Source organism: Poecile atricapillus, chromosome 1, assembly GCF_030490865.1.
Source record: "Poecile atricapillus isolate bPoeAtr1 chromosome 1, bPoeAtr1.hap1, whole genome shotgun sequence".
Taxonomy (NCBI): domain Eukaryota; kingdom Metazoa; phylum Chordata; class Aves; order Passeriformes; family Paridae; genus Poecile; species Poecile atricapillus.
The window spans coordinates 128,150,651-128,169,478 of NC_081249.1; the positions used below are offsets into that span (position 1 = coordinate 128,150,651).

Here is an 18,828-nt window from a genome sequence, read left to right on the forward strand (position 1 = left end):
GGATAATTCCTACTTGTTTAACCACAGTGAATAAATGTCTTTCACTATACAGACAATAAAGCCACAATTTAAAGCATTAACTTCAGGAAAAGGTGATGCAATGCCTCAGTGTACATCCACGGGGAAGCTTCTGGCTGCAAAGCACTCATTAAAACATTGTTGAGGACCTCTTATTCCTGATAAATATTCAGTATTTATTTTCCAATCACTTTTATGCTTATGTTTTCAACTGCCTGTGCCTCCCACTCCTGCAGTTCTGATCCTCATGACACAGAATGAAGTAGGATTTATGCCCAATACAGATACCAGAATATGACTGAGCATACTCTCATCAGAGCCAGCCTGAAATGACATAACCTGAATTTTAGGAGGAGTTATATGTCAATATTTTTATCAATGTGGCATTAAATGTATCATTACTGAGTTGGGTACTTCATACATATCCACACTACATTCCACATTTGGCCAAATTTAAATGCGAGAAATCACTTTTTTCCTTAAACTGCTTGGCATTTAGGGCCTTTTTGCAGCATTTTCTGTGGGATCTTGGCAAAAACATCCAGATTCCAACAGGAGACTCTTCAGGCTGGGATTCTTGTGAATACGTTCCACCTCCCTGAGCATCAACTTACTTTTCTGTCGTTGGGCTCCACGTTTTCACCTTCATAGTCACCCTTTAAAGAGAAAGAAAATCTGTGTCATCCAGCGGGTTGTGCCAAGAACTCCTCAGCATCCTGCATACCCACATCTCCCACTCACTTAATGCATCAAAACCAGAAAAAGCAATCTGTAAAATAATGCAGTATTTTAGGAACTCATTTGTCACGGCACACTTTGTCTTCTGTCGTCGGGCACATTAGGAAAGAGCAAAAGTGTCTGTCATTGGGGGAAAGGAATGAATAAGTGATAAAGGTGGCCTAAAAATGTCAAGGGAAAGGATGCAGCATTGCCATGGTATTTGGGGTTCAGCTCAGTCCGCTGGAAAGAGGAGAAACCAGCTGAGTGAGCTGCTCCCTCTCCAGTCTCTCCAAACACTCAGGGCTGATTAGATTTGAGGTTTTAATTTGGAGCTATTTTTTGAGCAAACTAAAACAATAAATAACTTCTATACAAGACTATCTGCAGCTGTCTGAAAATGTAAGGCAAGAACAGGAAGATAAGTTTATTTAACCTTCTTTCTCAATTTCTACACAGCACTGCAGTAGTTTGAGAGCCCTGATATGTATGACAAACATCAGGCAGACAAAGAGGCTGCTCTTCTCTTGGGTGCTCCAAGATAAAGCTCTCACAGTCCCACCTAAAACCAGTGTGGGGAGCAGAAAACCAGGAAGACACACTTCACCCTCAAATCCCAGGCTGGAAACCCAGCACTGGGATTGACAGCCTTTGGACACTCACACTCACCTCAGGAGTGAGCAGCATGACTGCCAGTCCCTCTGACATCTGCCAAGCTTTTCTGCAGGCTAAAAGCATGTGTTTTTCAGTTCTAGGTGCACCCTGAATCTCTAAATCAGAAGGACACCTGCACCCAGCTGTGTGCACCTCTGACAGGATAGGACTCCTGGCTTGGCTTGTGTGCCACCAGAATTCCTGAGCTCTCACTGACCTGCTTGATGAGCACCACAGCTGAACACACTCTTGACATCTCACTGAGATGCTAAGAAGCAGATTTCATCAGTCGGAAGGTCTGCAGTCACATCCAGCCCCATGGAATATGTGACATCAGATCCTTGCTTAGGGTTTTTCCTGGTTGGACGGACACACAGCTACTGACACCTCTGCAGGGATATGTGGCCAAGGGAACTAGCTACTTGGTGTCCTGGGAATTAATGTGTTTCCTGGCACTGGTGCCAGGGATCTTGAGGGCAGAAAGTCAGGAAACAAACTCTTCTAGTATTAAGTTCAAATTTATGATCAGATGTAGAACAGAGGTGGAGAATTCCTTAAAAGCAAGCAGAAGGATGGAAACAACCTGCAGGAGTTACTGCACTCACGACACAAATGAGAAGAAAGTCAGTCATGTTTGGGATCATGCCACCAACACGTCACACATGAGGGATTTCTTGGTGACAGACAGCAGACGCGTAAAATATATTGCAAGATCACTTACGTCATGCAGAGGATATGCAGCACTGTAAACTCCATTGGCAAGCAGGCTGGTGATCCCTTGAAAAATAAAGACATAATAGTTATTTATAATTTCAAGGTTAGACAGCCTCACTTCATCATCTTTCCTGGAGATTTCCCTCAAAATATCAGCCATTTTATCAGATAATGATTTTGCTGCCATCTCATTCCTTTCCATGTAGTTTCATTTTTAATCATATAGGTTATTATACATGACTCATTTTATAAAATGGAAAACTGCAGAGAGCAAGAGGAAGTCATATATATTTGAGAATCAAGAATTAGAAGCCAATGACTTGAAATCAGTCATTAAAATAAATTACATTTTCTGAAAAGTCAGTTTGATTTAAGGGCAAGCCTGAAGATTTGTAAGTGAAGCAGAAGGCTGGATCACAAGGAGAATATGTATGGAATTGATGGCATAGGGGAACCCACATCCACACGCATCACCCACACAAAGTTTTAAATCCAGGTTTCAGACTGATCAGAGAAATTGTAGGGAAAGCCTTTGCAAAGACCTTGGCATAATACTTACCATATTTACCACATTTTCGTCTTTTATTTAAAAGGGCAGTTTCCTTCTTTCTTCCCTCTCCTTTCCCTGTTTACACAGCCATTTATTAGTGACATGCATGAGGCTGAAAGCAATTAGTGCTTCATCTATTAAATGTCTGTGGCACAAGGGACTGGGAGGAGTTCTGCCTTTCCCGGGGGGGGTGTCACTCCTTAACCAGGGCCAGAGGGAGGAGTTGGTGTGGAAGTTTGGAGGAGCACTGCACCATTCCCAAAGGTGGCTGGACCTGGGACTTTGGTGGGATGTAGCTCATTAATTCCCTAATGTTTTTTCCTCCTGCAGCTGCTGGCTTTAATAGAGCTACTTCCAAATCTGTTCACCACATCTGGAGGGGTCATGTTGCCCATGAATATACATTTGGGGATGGAATGAACCAGTTTTGGGTGGTGAGTCAGAGCTAAGTCAAGCACTTGTCTTTGTTCAGGGCAATGGTGATTAATGCCAACTGGGGGAAAAAAAATTAAAAAAATATAAAAATATATTTAAATATAAATATATATATATTATTTATATATATATTTATATATATATATATAATATAAATCTGGCATTGGGGAGGATTTGAAAAGACTTAAAAAATGAGGTGTGCTGCAGTGTGCTCCATGCTGCCCATCAGTTCATGGCTAAGAAAAGAGTGTGGGACTGGGTTTGAAGGAACAGCGACCATGAACCAGGAACCAGCTCATTGTAAAGTCATTTTTGATTGCTCTTGAAATGAGGATTGTTCAAGTTCATTAACATTTTTGAGATACTAATCACCTGCTGGAGGAGCAGCTCCAGGAGTGCTCAGTATCTTGTGGTATCATTAATTTTCAAAGCCCTATTTAAGATTATACAGGTCTATGAATTGTCTGCAAATGTTTCCACACTCCTGGCAGAAACAACCAGTGAGCAGATAAATTATTTTTCTAGGGCTATGAGAAGAGCTACATAGTCCCCTTTTACTACAGACCTGGATTTAACAGTGAAGCCAGATTCACATTTTCACAAAATTTTCCTAATAAATAACAAAGGGTGCAGTGTTCCTCCGGGCAGCTGCTTTTTTCCTGCTGGGCAGCAGTGCTGCAGCATTATCTTTGTTTGTTTAAATCTGTTTGCCACCTCTACTGGGTTATAACCCAGCATTCCAGTACTGGAACACAAAGGAGCTGATTGAGTTAAGCTGGGCTGGCCTGATGGCATTTATATTAGCAATATTTTGCGGCCTTGCCAGTCCCAGGTAGAAGAACCATCTAGGAATCCTAACACTCTACCATCCATTAGTGTCTTCCCTATTCAACTAATCCCGACATCCCTACTGTGTTTCCCATTTTCTGGACCAAAAAAACCAAAACAAAAGACAAAAAAAAAAAAAACAACAACAACAAAAAAACCCCAAAAAAATCCGCTGAGAATACAACTCCAAGACAAAAATTCAATCTGAGCTGTATGACCTTCCCCTTTCAAGAGTCCAAAGATGTAATTTCCAGTGAAAATGATCCAGCACCAGACTCAAAAAGGGTCTTGAAAGTCACAGAATAATTTGGATTTCCCATGCTACAGAGAACAGCACTTCTGTTAATACTGGCTGGACACCAAATTTTAGTGTATATAAGGAGTCAACAATTGTGCATTGTATGTTGTTGCTTCAACACAAAAGTCAAAGCATGGAAATAATTTGTGGCGTAATTGTTCTTCTATTATTTGATGTCTTTCTAAGCAGCTGATGGGTCAATATTGAACAGAACTACCTGTAATTCAAGTTCCTATTGTTTTATTTAACTGCTTGTAGGCAAATAAATGCCATAAAAGATTTCAACAGGTACCAAACATTTTCTTCCATGTTCACAAACTTTTCTCTTTGTTTGGGAATTCACCCTTCCACCTTATTTGTTTGGATTTACCATTAACTATTTATTAACTTTGGTCCCACGGTCAAGTGTATATCTGTGTATTACGTATAAAATAAAGTATATAACACCTGAGCAGGATCAGCTGCCAATAAATCTTTAAGGTGGCCTGATTTGTAATTAATTTTCATTATGAGTTTAATTCTTACAGCACCCTTACAAACGCTAGGGCTGAAATCCTAAAACTCTTGGTTGTGGCAGTACTTCACATCCCCTGACTTGCAGCACCTGTTCTGAGGGCTGAGATGCCAATTCCAGGGCAAGTCTCGGCCCCTTGCTGTTCCAAGGGGTTCATCTCAGTTCCACTCAGGACAGTCATCAGTCAAGACCATTCCACTCAAGTCACTGGAAAACAATCCCACTAGAAAATGTGGGGCTCCTGCTTGACCGAAATGGGCCAACCCAGAGACTTTCGCTGCAGTTATTGGATTTACGGAAATATCCTAATCCATTTCAGGGAGTGTAGAACACAGAGCACATCTCCACTGGTGGTTTATGTCACTATCCATCCTAAGTCACATCTGCAGGGGCTACATGCTCACTTACCATTTAATTTAGAGTTTAATCTATAAATTCACTTTTGAACAAATGCCAAACAGCTGCATAAATTGAATCAAAGTTCCAGATAAAACAATTATGTCCACATACATCAAATTAGATAGCAGGGGGAAAACCTAAACTCCACAGCCATTTACAACATGTAATTATTTTCAATACCTGAAAAAGATATTGATCTTAAAGTTAAATAAAGATCCTTACCCATGCTATATTTTGCTTTGGTACATGTCGTTCTTTTCAATATTTCATAAACCTACAGAAGCAAAAGAAAACGAAGGGTTACTTCAGACACTGCCAGTGAAAAGCACAATCTTTTTGTGTATAGCTCAAATATTGGCCAAGCCAAGATGCTGATGAAGTCATCATTCTTTAATAAAAGTCATGGCATTCAGGAGAGTGGGGCTTGGAGCTCTCCATGCTGTGCTTTCTGTAATGGAGAGAAAAGCTGAACTAAATAGTCAGCTACCAGGAGAATTGATGGGGGCAAACAGGGTTACATCTACCCCCTGGCATAACAGAAATGCAATTTTTGCTCATGTTAGCCACTGATCAAAGCTCAAGGCTGTTCTTTCACCTGGAGCAGCTCTTCCCTTGCCTCTGAGGGTGCAGGCTGGCTCCATCCCAAGTAGCTGAGCAGAACTCTGGGCTCACAGCGTGTACACAGCACACAGCCGTTTATCCAACTGGACTAACGCAGGCTGACCTTAACATCTCTGAGCTTGCCTGACCTCGGTGGCAAAACAGATGTATTTATTTTGGGATTTATTGCGTTTATTGTCGAGTAACCTTTGCACAGCTCAGCAGGCTGCCCGTGAGGTTCAGCTTTCAGCTGCTCCTGTGCAGCGATGCTGTCCGGCAAGCACAGGGAAACCTGGAGCAAAGGCACTGCCTGGCCTGTCCGGGAAGCTGGGGACTGTTTCCCAGCTCCCTAATCCGTGTGCTAACTTGACTCTTGCACAATTCGCTGGAGGAAGCAAGTGAGGGCATCCAGGGCAAGTCCCACAGCTCATCCGTCTGTCGTCTTGTAACCCCAGTGAATTAAAGGGCTGTCACAGAGAGACTTCCAGTTATATAATTTTTTTTTTATTTTCTTTTTTAATAACTAAAAGGTCTTTGGCTTAGTTTCTATTCGTCAAAGACTCACGGGTAGTGACTAGATTCCTGTTCATTTTGCAGTAGGCGGAAGGGTCAATATTTGCACTGTGGTTCAAAAATACATATGAGAAAGGCAGGGGAGAACTTTAAGAAAAAAGAATACAAACAGCAATGCACACAGAATAAAATGATGTTGGGAAACATTCAATATGTTCTTCATTACCGGGTGATTTGCAGGGATTTCACACAAAGCAGCACAGCACCAGCGTTATTCTTATATGCCCAGTGTTTCTTTAGTCATTTAAAAAACCCTTGTCCCTCCTGCTTCTCTCAGCCTCTCTTCTGAGCTCCTATTTCAGTCCATTTTCCAGTCAGTATTGCTCACCCTCTTGTTCCATGGAGCCATTTTGTCTTGCTGCCTTGCTCAGCCTGTCATGCATTTTAAATCTTCATTTATTGAGTTCCTTGTACTTACAAGATTTTTTTTCATATACATCTGGATATATAAAAGAAAGCCTACAAACAAAACACAAGCTTTTTTCCCCCCACAATCTCAAGTTAAATGTTTTATTTGCAAATTAACCGAATCAATATTTTCCTTTTTCTTCCCCATTTCTATGCTCCTGCATCTGCATCCCCTGGTCCAGCTCACCTTGCCCCCATAACCAGTGCTCACAATCAAACTCCTGCTCTTCAGGCTAGTGGGGAACTACAGCTGGTGGATAAGCTGGAATTTCAGAGCAGGAGAGGGAAGTTGGATATCTTTCACCCCTTATCATCACAGCAATGAAAGGCAGATATGATTGGGATATAGGCTCTTTTGGAAACCACTTGGCATCCTAAAAGGGTGATGTTAAATATAAAATAAAAGCATGCTGTCAGTCACATTCCAAGACACCAGTTAGGAGAAGTGGAATGGGGCAAAGAATCCCTGTTGTCCTCTGAAATGTGCTGCAGCCAGGGCTGCTTGGCATGGCCCCTTCCAGCTGCCCTGGATGTCACACGAGCTGGCCTTTCAATTCCTCCTTTGGTGGCTATAAATGGGGCTACACCTTCTTCCCAAACTCTATTTTATGTTCTGTAAGTCAGATAAAAGCCATCAAGCTCAACACTTGCAGTACTGTTACAGAGAATTTCCACAATAAAAATGATAAATAATATTCCCTGTAAAGTCATAGCTGTTTTGTTTTAATTTGTTTTGGGATATTTAGCAGCATTTTACAAAAAGAATGATGTATAGTTACATAAAGTTAAACCACTCATGGGTGCAGGCATCTGGTGGGCAGAACAAGTGGTAAAATCTAAAACCTAGCTGGTGATATCTCTACTAAAAAAATTACCCATGAACTAGAAAGAAGATCCAAATTATTTTCCAAAAGGCAGCAACCTGTCAGCATCAAACACTACTCAGCACTAAATCTGGAATTATTTATAATGTCAGTACCTGATGGCACAGGAGATCCTTGGCATTTGGTTAAGAAAGATAAACTTGAACACACATTGTACTAAAGCTGTTAACACCTCAACTGAGGTAATATCCACCATAAATTATTTATAGGCAGTACTTACTATAGTGCTTCTTGTTTTACTGTCAAAGAAGGTATCTTTGTCAGACAAATCAAATCTGTTAAAAAATTAGAAGGAAGCCCATTAGGTTAAAAAAAAAAAAGTCAGTAATTTCCTCTTCTTGTTGACCCCTTCAATATTTTCATTTCTCCTGGGGATTTCTTAGAGCTTACATTAAAGAACAGGTTTTAGAAACCCTGTTAAAAAGCAAGTCCAACCCAACTCCCACAATTTAAAGAGGCTGCTTATACATTTCACTGGTTTTATGTCTTTATAGGTTTTTCAGCATAAAAGAAAGCATTGATGCTCATTTATGTTGAAGCCCTGTCCACTGCTGGCCTTGAATTTCTCCTCATAATCTTTAATTTTCTGTGTGAGGCCACTGTTTCCTCCCTCATTCAGCAGAGACACAGGTGGTGTCACTGGAAAAGCCACCAGCCAACACTGGAGGAAGCAATCCTCCATGGATGAAGGCCCATCCATGCCTACACTCAGGAGCATCTTTTGCACCTTCTCTAAACCTCCAGGAACACCCTACACTCAGCAAATGCACAGACACATTTCTTGCAAGCCCAAGGACAGGCCAAAATGTCCCACACACTGACTAGCCCAAGCCCATCAGTGCTCTGCATCTCTGGACAGAACACTAAAAGCCTGTGGGTGCAGGGCAAGATCCTGCCCTAGGACTGCTGCTTGTTCCAGCTGGCACATCCATAAACACGGCCTTCAAAGCAACTCCTCTGGGATGCTGGCCAGGGAAGAGCAGCAGCAGAGCAATCCAGGGCAGGAGAAGCTTTGGCTGGGCTCTACCTCATGATTTTTTCCCTACACCCACATTTACAGCTGTTCTTGCTGATCTGGGATCAATGGCAAAACCACCTCTGACTTCACGGCACTTCAAAGGCAAGGCCTGGTTGGCACTACCTGTGTCAGCAGCCCACACCAGATATATGAATTTATATTCTGAAATTTATCAACACACATCTCTGGCTACAAGTTTTACTGAACATTTTATTTAATGTAGAGAAGAGACTGTTGTAAACCACATTATAAATCCCCTTTTGGCAGCCTAACCAAAGTGTGTGGTTATACAGATGCACTTTACGTGCCACAACAGCAGCTAAAACACACAGATATCTCTTTGCAATGACTCATTCCTCAACAGTGAGCCAAAAAAATCCCCCAAAAAGTAAATTTACTGCAAAATGGAAATGTTCTTTGCAGCAATGCCAATCAAAGTATTGGTGTTCATGTTCCCTTTCACCCTCTGGTGTCTGAGCTGCTGTCAGAGGGGCTGGAACATGTGCACATGGACATTTAGGGAAGGCTTTCACTTACAAGTGCTGCTTCTCTCTGGAGAAGGGGTAGGAGAGGCGCTTCACTGTCTGAGGTTTGTGTTCTGCTACTTTTGGCTGGATGGGCTCCGTTATTTTTTGAATCACAGAATTAATCTTTTTCAGGAGGCCATGGGTCTGGTTGATCTGATACATCTGAAGGGGCAAAGAGGAAAAAAACAAACAGTAAAACTTTACTGCTTTTTGGTTATCCATAGGTCAGAGTGAACTGTAAGGAATAAACCAGCAATTAAATGATAAATATATCACAATAAACTGTCGAGGAGTGTGGTTTACATTCTTGAAATCATCCAGAAAGAAAGGGATGGGAAAGTCAAACCAAGGGTTAGGGAACCACAGAATCACAACAGACTTTTTTATCTAATTGTGCTTCTGATTAAAATCCTTGGTAAGTGAGGCAATAATGGGGATTAATATGAAATCCAAACTAAAAGTGTGGTTTTAGTGTTGTAATAAATGATACTGGGCTTGGAGACTGTCTCTTGCTCCATTATGGACTTCCCTGTGCAGTCTGGGACCTGCACTTAGTCTGTGTTTAAATATTAATCCATCTCTGAGCTGCGCTCAATGAGCAGGTAGCTATGTATCTATCTATCACAGGTGATTTAGAATTGATGAAAATATACTGTCATTCCTTTAATGATATTTCAAATATTCTGAAAGGTAATTTATTTTGTGGTAGAGTGGTCCTAGCCCCTGCTAGGAACATGACTGACTGTGTACATGAATAGTCACTAAACCACGAGACAAATTCTTATCCGTGTTCAGTTTTAGCAGTCTTAAGGTGAGAAAAAAATGTCCAAAAGGCACACAGAAATTTCACCTTCAATTGATACCTCTTCTTTTAAAACATACTGAGGATGAAATCACTCTCATCATGTATAGATAAGTGGTAGCAGCCAGAAATTCTTGATTTCCATTCTTCCTTCCACTTTTTCCTTCTGCTGCCCAAGCAAGTTCATTTGCGACTTTCATTTCTGGAGCACATCAGTTAATTGTTTTTAAAATGCTCGTGGAAAGAGAAGTCTGCATTTGCAAGGTGCTTAGAGAGGAACATTTGTTTAAGCTATGCCTTCATGAGAAAAATAAAAAAATCAGGACTCACCTTTTTTGTGGGCATCTTGAGCTTAAGGAATTCTGCCTCTCGACACAATACATTCCATGGTGCATGTATTTTTACAAATCCAATCCCATGGATTTTAGTCTTTAAAAAAAAGCAGGGGAAAATGTTGCTGATGAGAGGAAATTAAACACATTACCCCTTATGATTCATTCTTATTTAAGGAACAAACAGTCCATTAGGGCCAGCATGATAAATCTCAATTGTTTGAGAGAGTTGGTTTCTAACAACAGGACAAACACTAAACACCTCACTGTGCTGAGCTGCTATAGAATATGTCTCAAAAAATGCTATTTTCTCCCAGAGCAATTACCACAAGGTTAAACACATAAAAACTGTTTGGGAAATAGAAGCTAATGACTGTAGACACAAATACAGGCTGAGCCAGTTAAATTTGAAGCAGAGGCATCCAGCCAAAATGTTGTGATTTGGTGAGTGTGTTGTAATTGCTGGGGCTGAGAGAGTTCCTGTTGCTCATACCTCAGAGGAGCAGCTTCAGAATCAAATGTGAATATCTTGATTAAACCATTATAATTAGGAAAACCAGTAGGAAGAACTCTACCAAACAAAGCAAAAGGAGGACAGAAGTTATTGGCAATATTAGTGGTTTGCCTGTAGCCCGGTAATTCTCTGAGCTGTGTTCTAAGAGGGCCGGACATAGATGTTTGCTCCTGGCACTCCCACATACACCCATGTTTGCTCCCCCTGGAGCAACTGTTCCAAAGGCACTGGGCAAACGATACCTGACTAGGAGGCATTCAGCAAACAGAGGAGAAATAAGCTTTAATGAATCTTTCTAATCTTGCTGCTGCACCAACTTAGTTATAATAACTAGCTTTCACACAGCTGTATTCTTACCAGCTCTCTAGAAACTGGTTACTCAGAGGACCATGGAATGGTTTGGGTTGGAAGACAGCTTAGGGATCATCCAGTTCCAACTCTCCTGCCATGGACAGGCCTGGCTTCCCCAAGCCCTGTCCAACCTGGCCTTGTTTTAATCCATTTTTCATGGACATCAAGCCACTGACTGCAACTCTTTTTGTGTGACCATCCAGCCATTTCATTGAAGAGAGTTTAAGTGATTTAATAAACACCATCTGTTTAAGAAGCCTTTGCTCTTTTGGAATCACTGAGGTCTCCAATGAAGCTTTGTGGCTTTCCAGGCCCAAGTGATTGCAGATCTTTTCCCCTACATGGACATGCTGGCTGTGGAAGCTGATGTAAATCCCCGAGTCTTGCTTTCATCTCTACACTTTCATCTTATGTGTTTTGGTGTCTTGCAATGAAAGGACAGGGTTCCCTCACTTTTACAGTGTCCTGGCTTTATCCCTGAGCCCTTCTGCATCATTTGAAATCATATTACATATCATAAGGTGGAACCTCCCATCTGGCAAAGGATTTAAATATCCGTGAGTTGGCACAGGCAAACTTCCCTGTTTGCTACAGGAACCTGCAAGGTGGACAGAAAGCAAGTCTGATTTTCACTGGGAGAAAGAGAGGGGAAAGGTTTTGGGGTGGTCTTGCATTGTACCATGCTAAGTATATATATTACATATAATAATATAGAAAATATATAAATGTCTGTAATTTGTGAGTAATAGGTGACAGATTTATTCTTTTACAGTCTGTTCCCAGGTTGAAATGTTTATCTCAACTTTTAGATCCTGTAAATAAAACCAGCAAAAATGTTTACCCTCTCTCTCTGGATTCTGAGGCACATTGGTTGGGTCAGAGAGTTGTAGCAGCTTTCTTTGAAATGAATACTGCTGTGTCTATTTCTACTAATCACACACTGGCTGCACTTCACATACATCATTTTTTACATGGTCTAATGGACTTTTAATAGAATATCTTGTTTTCAGGGTGCAGGTGGAAGATGTTACAAGCTGTACTGTTCATGTCTAAGAATGGAAAGAACAAACGGTAACACAGACCCATGTGCTCCAGCAGGAGTGTGGACCAGAGCCTCCTGAACAAATTTAATTCTCCTCAAGCCTATATTGAAGAATAAAGATGACACTGCCTGTATCAGATTTTTTTTTTTCTCAGAACTGGAATTGCCAGAGGATCCAAACCACTGCATACTGTAAACCCACCAAACTTGGATTAGTTTCAGAGCAATTTAAGCAGCTTCACTTCCAGATAGCACAACACAGCAATGGTAGGTGTGCCACAAATCCTGGCCAAGTCAAGTCAGGAACTTCACCTCATTGGGGCATTTACAGCACCATAGCACACTCCTGGGCAGCCAACTAAATCTCAGTGGGTGAAGATGGCACTGACTGCCAGAACTGCAATCAAATCCTGCATGAGCTGAGCTTGAACTTGATCAGAGCCAGGTCCACAGGCATAGCTCAGCATGCCCCAGGACCTGGCCACCAGTGACCCTCTCTATCTTTAATGCTTTCAAGTGGATCCTTACATCTTCATCACGTTCCAGCTCCAGCCCAGCCTCCACAAGATTCCCTTCATACTCCTCCCTGCGGAACCTCTTGTCATCCTCGTGGTAATCCATGTGAGGCTCACTCTCCCCCATCTCCAGCTGCACCCCCTTCCCAGGGAGTGGCTGGTCGTGTTTGGTGCTTCGAACACAGGCATCATTCTGCTGAGCTCTCCTGGCCAGAGTCCTCCCAGCCGAGGACCTCTTGTAGTGGTAAACCAGGATGTAGTCCACCTTCCTCTTGCCATCTCTGAAGTAGAGCCCGTATTTGCAGTCAGCATCCGGGTTTTTGGATAGGGAATTTAATAACTGGAAGTGGGGAATGGGGGTGTGGACAGAAGAAGAGAGAAGAATAATGAATGCACACTCCAACACAAGCACCAGACAGACCATCCTCTCCTCTCAAGGCTCCTTTTGCCTAGAGCACATGATGCCCTCTCTCCAGACAGCCAGCAGATGGGAGGAGTCCCCCCCATGCTACTCTGAAAATTTTTTCAAGTTAACGCCTTTAATTTTACTGATAGCCAGCTGGGATTTTATTGGCCAGAAATAAATAGATTGCATGACTGGGATTTAATCTAATCACCAACACACTGGTTCATAAGTCAGCTACTTTCTGGGTTTGGTTTTCTCCTTTGGGGGTTAATCACCACTAAGATCATCTGTCCTTTTCTACCCATGACATCTGCAATGCTGCAATTCTGACAAATAGATTAATATCATGTGGAAGCATTTCTCACTTCTTTTATCTATCATTGCAAGTCCATATCATCTGAGAAAGAGATCATCTTAGATACAGACTGAAGGGAGCCAGCTGGTCCTGTGGCGCAGCCAAAAACACGATGGAAAGTAGCCAGGGAAGCGGGGTCACTGCTTATTGAGTTCACCACTTCTTTTTCCCACTTATAAAACCTATGTCACTATGCAATCTGATGGTGGCAATGGCTTTATTCCCAGCCTGAGTTAACGCTGGGTAAGTGCTGCAAGATACATGAAAGGTAAGGTTCAAAACACAATTTCATTTCCAAGCATTTATCTGAAAACTGCACAGGGCAACCGTAGAAGCAAGCAAACAAAAGGTACTAACAATTAATTTATTTCTACTTTTATAACACTTCTCATGCATAATTCACAATTCTACCCTTGAAGATGCACTATTAAAAAAAAAAAAAAAAGAGAAGAAAATTCACTAGTAACTGGAATTTGATTTTACAAAAGTTACCAATCACAGGAGTGGCTTTTCAGTGACCAGGGAACTTTTCTGGCTTTAAAGTTTATAGAAGACTGTCCATCTTCCATGGAGGGAAAAGGACTTGTGCTCCAAAGAGAGCAATTGGTCATCATTTGCAAAATGCTAAAATTTGTTTGGGATGTGTACACCTGCTTACTTCATACATAAAACATGAAATGTAAGTTATTTTAGTTAGCCTTTGCTACCTGCTTCCTTCTCCTTTAGGATCTCATCCCTCTTTCCCACTTAACCTAAACCCTTTACACCAAGTTAATAAATACAGAATAAAGTAATACAACATTTGTAGCCACCATGGAGTTCACTCACTATTTTCTTGCCTCTTTTCCCGCTTCCATGAAAACAGGGGTGGTTATTTAGCCATGATGGACTCCTCACGGCACAGTCTGTTAATGTTTGTGCCCTGCCTAGATATTCTCATTTAGTTCATAAGCATAACTTTGATATCAAAGACCATTAGTAACTATTACTTTCCAATTGCTTTATGATTAATGGCATGCACCTGTGAATTCAGAACATTTTTTTAAAGCAAGCTGACAGTCTGCTTGTGACAGGCAACTCACTCATGCAAATTTCTACAGAAACAAAATATTAACAAATGGCAACTAACAGGACTGTGTTTAATTTTTTTTAAGATGTGTTGATCTTACTAATTTATTAAACAACAGTTTCTGAAAAACTGGGCTGAACCACCACTGTGGCTACTAAAGCCTCAACAAATTCATTTATATGTGAGAACAGCCATATCCCACAGGAAACAGCCAAAACACTTGATTCTGTTTTAGAGAAATTAATGGTCAGATTATTTTAAGGATGGGGTATAAATCCTGAAAGATACTCATGGGCCAGATGTTTTCTTGCAGTGCTGCTGTGCTTAAATGGAGTTGCATTGACTTAGACCATGTAAAGCTCATGTCTCATCACCTGTGAGTGAGACAAAGACATTTTAGTTTCACCACAGCAGGAAGATTTTAACACCCTGACAGAATCATTCCTCCATGCTTGACCCTAATTTTAAGCATAAGCAGAATAAATCATGATGCTTTTTCTGGTATCTCTTTCACCAGCAAATGTTGTATAGCCCACTCCACCTTAATAAACTTATTTTTATGTTTTAATTACATAACCAAGTCTTAATTATACCAGGTATTCATATTACTAACTTCCTTTAAAATCTGTCTTAAAGAATTTAACTGAAGAACAATTAATGATATTGTAAATCTAATCTCTATTGTGTGCTGGAGATCAGTTTAATGTTACCTATGTTAATAATGGCTTTTACATGAAATTTTAGACATTCTATTCTGTTCTTCTCAGCACTGACAAGAAGATATAAAGGTTGGCACAGCCTTATTGCCAGATTCCTTACTCTGACAAGAGTCAGCCCCTTTTTATGCTACAGGTTATACCAGGTTCCCTTTCTGACACATCCATAAACAACCCCCACCACATCAGCATGGACTGTGCCTAGTGGCAATCCTTCCCAACACCTTGGAAAAATGGAGGGAGAGGATTTCAGAGCATCCTGGGAGTGGAAAGGATGAGAAATAAGCTGAGCAGCGAAGTGCAATGTGCCGGTTCTGACCCAGCAGTCCGTGATTACTCACTGTGCTCTCATGCTGGTCGTAGCCGATGTCCTCGATTGCGCGGATGTTGATGATGTGGATGCCCTTCTCCTCAGCAGGTAGACAGGAGTACTTCTTGTTTACCTTCATTCCTGCCTCCTCTGGAGCCTCACTAAGATCTTCTGGCAGAAAATCCACCCCATGAAACTCACTGTCTGCATCTGAGAAGAAAGGGAACAATTTTATCAAGACACTTTAATCCCAACACTTGCTCCTCCCAGAGCCACCCAAAAGCTGAAACGTATCCTGTTCCTGCCTTCTCCTGCCAATGAGTACTTGGGCAGGGCTCCCACCCCTTCTCATTTCCTCCCTTCTCAGCTTCCCTCAGCCCTCTTCAGCCCTACCTGGGTCTCCTCCTCCTCCAGAAGAAGAGTGCTCAGTTAAATTTTATCCTGCACTGGTGTCTCAGGATGTTTTTACTCTGTGGGCTCATGGAATGATTGTATTTCTTGGCAAGAGAAAAAAAGGGGTGGGCAAAAGGGAAAAACTGCTGGTGAGGATAGGTACAGTGGTGCCTTCCCCTTTTCAGGAGGCAATCTCTCCTTTAACTTGTTCATGATGAAAAACTAAGTCAAGAGTTTCTCCTCAAGCACCTACATCCTGCATCTGATTTACTGAACCATTCTTATTTAAGTAGTCATGAATATCTGGAGGTTTCTCCCTCTCAATCTGCTCCTGATGAAGACATCACAATTGTTTCCATTTCCTGTTTGAGTACATAAATAGGCTAAAGGATTTAATATAAAAATTTCACTATAAACTGAGCAACCAGATAAGTGACAAAATGCAAACTGGTGTTTGCATTTTGGCAGTTATGCAAGCAATAGAACGCAAGGTGTTCCAAGATTTTATTAATTTCAACACTGAAATAAAATACTGTAACATGGTACCCTTTTTTTTTTTTGAAACTACAGGAGCAGTCCTTCTTTGTCTAAAGAGTGAAGGTAAAGCAAGAATTGTAGAATTTATGGATACTAAATTCACTTTCTAAAACAACAAAAACCTGAAATCAAATTATCCTATCTCTGTCTGGTTGAACTTCAGGGATAATGTCAAGGGAAGAGACAAAGAAAAATCCCACTACCTAGCAAATTTGCAGATGATGTGAAATTGAGGAGCAGGACTGATAAGCTGGAGGGCTAAGCTACCACTTCAAGGGGTTTTGACAGGCTGGAAAAATGGAAACCCAAAAAAGTCCCCACTTATGTAGCCCAAAGAAGGGAGTCCTATTCCTGCCTTCAACAACCGAGTAGGTACAGACACAGCAGTGCCAGATTCTTCTTACAGGTGCATGAGAAAAGGGTGAGAGGCTACAGACAAGCTGCAACAAGGGAAATTATGACCAAACATTTAAAAAAAAATAAATTCAATTCTCTAACAAGAGTGATCACACAATGGGGAGGGAACCAGTGAAGCTACAAATCCCCATCCATCCCTGGAGCAGGTCAGAGCTTGACCACACTGGGCCTCAAGCAACCTGACCTAATCTGAATTTTGGGAGAGCACTTCAATAATCACTGCACTTCTGATCATGTTCTTTGTGGGAAGGCAGGAGCTAGCATGGACAACAACCTTCAGCAGGCAGAGGAGGAGGAGGATGCAACCAAAGCTTTGGCACATGTTCTGAGCTTATCAGAGAAAGGTAAACATTACTGTTATGAAAGACATGCTTCTGTGGAATTTGCAGTTGTGCTCCTCTGGAGCTTGCCAACACCACAAGTTTGTGGATGCTCATTTCAGTTCTGGCCAATCTGCTGTCCCAAGCTGCTTTCATAGGAACACCAGTGCTCATTAACATCGTCACCTTACCATAAATCTGGGCAGCAATCACCCTCTACATATTCACGAGCACAGCTTTTAACACCCACACCTCTGCAGATCCGGGCTGCTGTTCTTGGCTCCTCTTTAGCATTCTCCAATAGTTCTCCCAGAACAGACACCACACCTGAGATCTCAGGGCAGCGTCACCAAACTCAGGAAGCCACTTAAACAGCAATTTGTAACAGTTCAAGGATCTTATTTGGGGGGTAATACAGAGATGCAGCCAAAACTCTGCTGGCTCATGGGGGCAGCTGGTACATTTGTAACAATTCCCCTACATGTGTATGGTCTCTTTTTCCCAACACTCACAGGCATATATGGGCAGACTCCCCAAACAACGGGAATTGAAACAAGTGTGGGCAGCTGCAGAATCTTGTGTACTAAAACCTTTATTCTGTGGCTGCAAAATACTCATAAAACAGTACAACTTTTGGAACTTTATAACCGTAACAACTTGAATTTTTATTTGGAAGGATGCTGGAAACAGCTCTGTAAAAACTGTGGATTAAGTGCTGCAAAAGTCCTCTCTTCTTTTCCCTCCTTTTGACACTGTACTAAGTAAAAACCAGTTATTTCAGAATTTTGCAGAGGGTATTAGAAGAGAAGCACCTTTTACTGGCTGTGAATCTGAATAATGGAGCTGTGAACAGAAAAGTGCTAGTTTAGGAATCACCACCGGGACGGAATAGGCTCAGAGAAGAAAATCACAAGCTTCATTGCACCCAAACGACCTCCCTGTGCTCTGAAGCTGCCCTTCCAAGCAGTGCCTATTAAGTCCCAGCACAGAGCAAGGAGACCTGCTCAAATGATTCAGCACCATTGTGCAAGCCCAAACAATCCTCCCAAAAGAAGCAGATATTTACATTTCTGTTTACACATCAGTAGCCTGGCAATATTGTAAAGAATGACTGCTTCAGGTAGGTAATGAATCAAAATTTGGTTTATTATGACTACTGGAAAATATGTGAATTGTGAGAGCTTTCTTGATATGATCTTAATTACAGGAAGTTTGATTTCTACACTTAAGGATGATGTCAGGATTAAATACTAAGTAAAGCCATCCAAACCACTTTGGTAATTACAAACCAAAAGGGATTACAAGCAGTTCACTTGTGCTGATTTGGCAGAGGTCAAAGCCTTCTGTTGCAGTGCACAAAACCTCTTTTTTTTTCATGGAGTAGAGCATTTCAAAGACTTAAAACCATGAATATTTTATGTTAATCACATTAAACAAGAACAATAATTTAATCTCACAATAAATTCATGTTCAGAATTATTTATGGCAAGATAGAAGAGGAAAGGCGAGGAGTGCAAAGAACATTAATGTTCTAATCCAGCTAGACTGACATCCTAATCTCTTTGTTGGGAGCTGAAAGAGGAGAGCATTGTAAAAACTGCTGGCTTTGCTG

The 18,828-nt window shown here is 41.4% G+C and overlaps 1 protein-coding gene across 4 annotated transcripts in view; it reads right to left on the reverse strand.

Moving 5' to 3' along the window:
- ANO1 (anoctamin 1) overlaps nt 1–18,828 on the reverse strand; it is a 71,110-nt gene that overhangs the window by 25,396 nt on the left and 26,886 nt on the right. For 2 of the 4 annotated variants that reach the window (XM_058861223.1, XM_058861214.1), the window contains exons 2-10: nt 15,581–15,759; nt 12,707–13,033; nt 10,270–10,368; nt 9,148–9,299; nt 7,813–7,867; nt 5,350–5,401; nt 2,663–2,728; nt 2,111–2,166; nt 633–674 (exon numbers count right to left, since the gene is read on the reverse strand). In XM_058861223.1, the coding sequence (XP_058717206.1) occupies nt 633–674; nt 2,111–2,166; nt 2,663–2,728; nt 5,350–5,401; nt 7,813–7,867; nt 9,148–9,299; nt 10,270–10,368; nt 12,707–13,033; nt 15,581–15,759 (1,028 nt within the window). The remainder of the gene's footprint in view (nt 1–632; nt 675–2,110; nt 2,167–2,662; nt 2,729–5,349; nt 5,402–7,812; nt 7,868–9,147; nt 9,300–10,269; nt 10,369–12,706; nt 13,034–15,580; nt 15,760–18,828) is intronic. The other 2 variants (XM_058861242.1, XM_058861233.1) reach the window with 1 other exon arrangement.